At 53.2% G+C, this 647-nt stretch overlaps 1 protein-coding gene across 1 annotated transcript in view; it reads right to left on the reverse strand.

The window, feature by feature from the left end:
- Positions 1-18: 18 nt before the first annotated feature.
- GRPR (gastrin releasing peptide receptor) overlaps positions 19-647 on the reverse strand; it is a 25,896-nt gene continuing 25,267 nt past the window's right edge. Inside the window, exon 3 of the mRNA XM_006911641.1 lies at positions 19-578. Within this exon, the coding sequence (XP_006911703.1) occupies positions 189-578 (390 nt within the window). The 3' untranslated portion in view covers positions 19-188. The remainder of the gene's footprint in view (positions 579-647) is intronic.

Below are 647 nucleotides of genomic sequence, written 5' to 3' on the forward strand. Positions count from 1 at the left end.
ATGTAAGCCTTAATGGGCCTTTCAAACATACTAGTGATCCTTTTGAGCCTTTCTCCAACCCACTTTCCCCACTCATGCGCCTTCTCAAGGATCTTTAGCGAGTACACAGACAGCAACAGACGTGAGGGTTCTGTACCAGTCATAAAGCAAAACTAGGGGTCCCTACAGGGGCAAGGTCAAGGGTCAATCTAGACATACCCCTCATGACAGATGTTCCTGTTGATGAGACTGAAGGTGGCTGGAGAGGGGTTGGTACTCTTGAAGGAGGTCATGCAGGTGGTACTTCTGCCAGTGCTGTGAGACCGGGTCATCAGGCCAGGCCGGCAACAGAGGAGTTGGGTGTTGAACTGCTTCCTGAAACTCTTGCTCAGCAGGTAGAGGGCAAAAGGGTTGACACAGGAGTTGGTGAAGGCCAGGAGGCGGGCACAGATGCTGGTGATGAAATGGAGCATGGAGGTGTCCACCTTGGAGTAGTGGTAGGAGCGGTACAGGTAGATGACGTGGTTAGGGAGCCAGCAGAAGGCAAAGAGGCCCACGAACACCAGCACCGTCTTGGCAAGGCGCTTCCGGGATTCGATCTGAAGAGAGAGTCACACATAGAGGCAGAGGGGCCAAGGGACAGTGTGGGAGGATTGCAAAGAGACAAA

This window comes from Pteropus alecto, unplaced genomic scaffold, assembly GCF_000325575.1.
Source record: "Pteropus alecto unplaced genomic scaffold, ASM32557v1 scaffold23, whole genome shotgun sequence".
NCBI classification, from domain to species: Eukaryota; Metazoa; Chordata; class Mammalia; order Chiroptera; family Pteropodidae; genus Pteropus; species Pteropus alecto.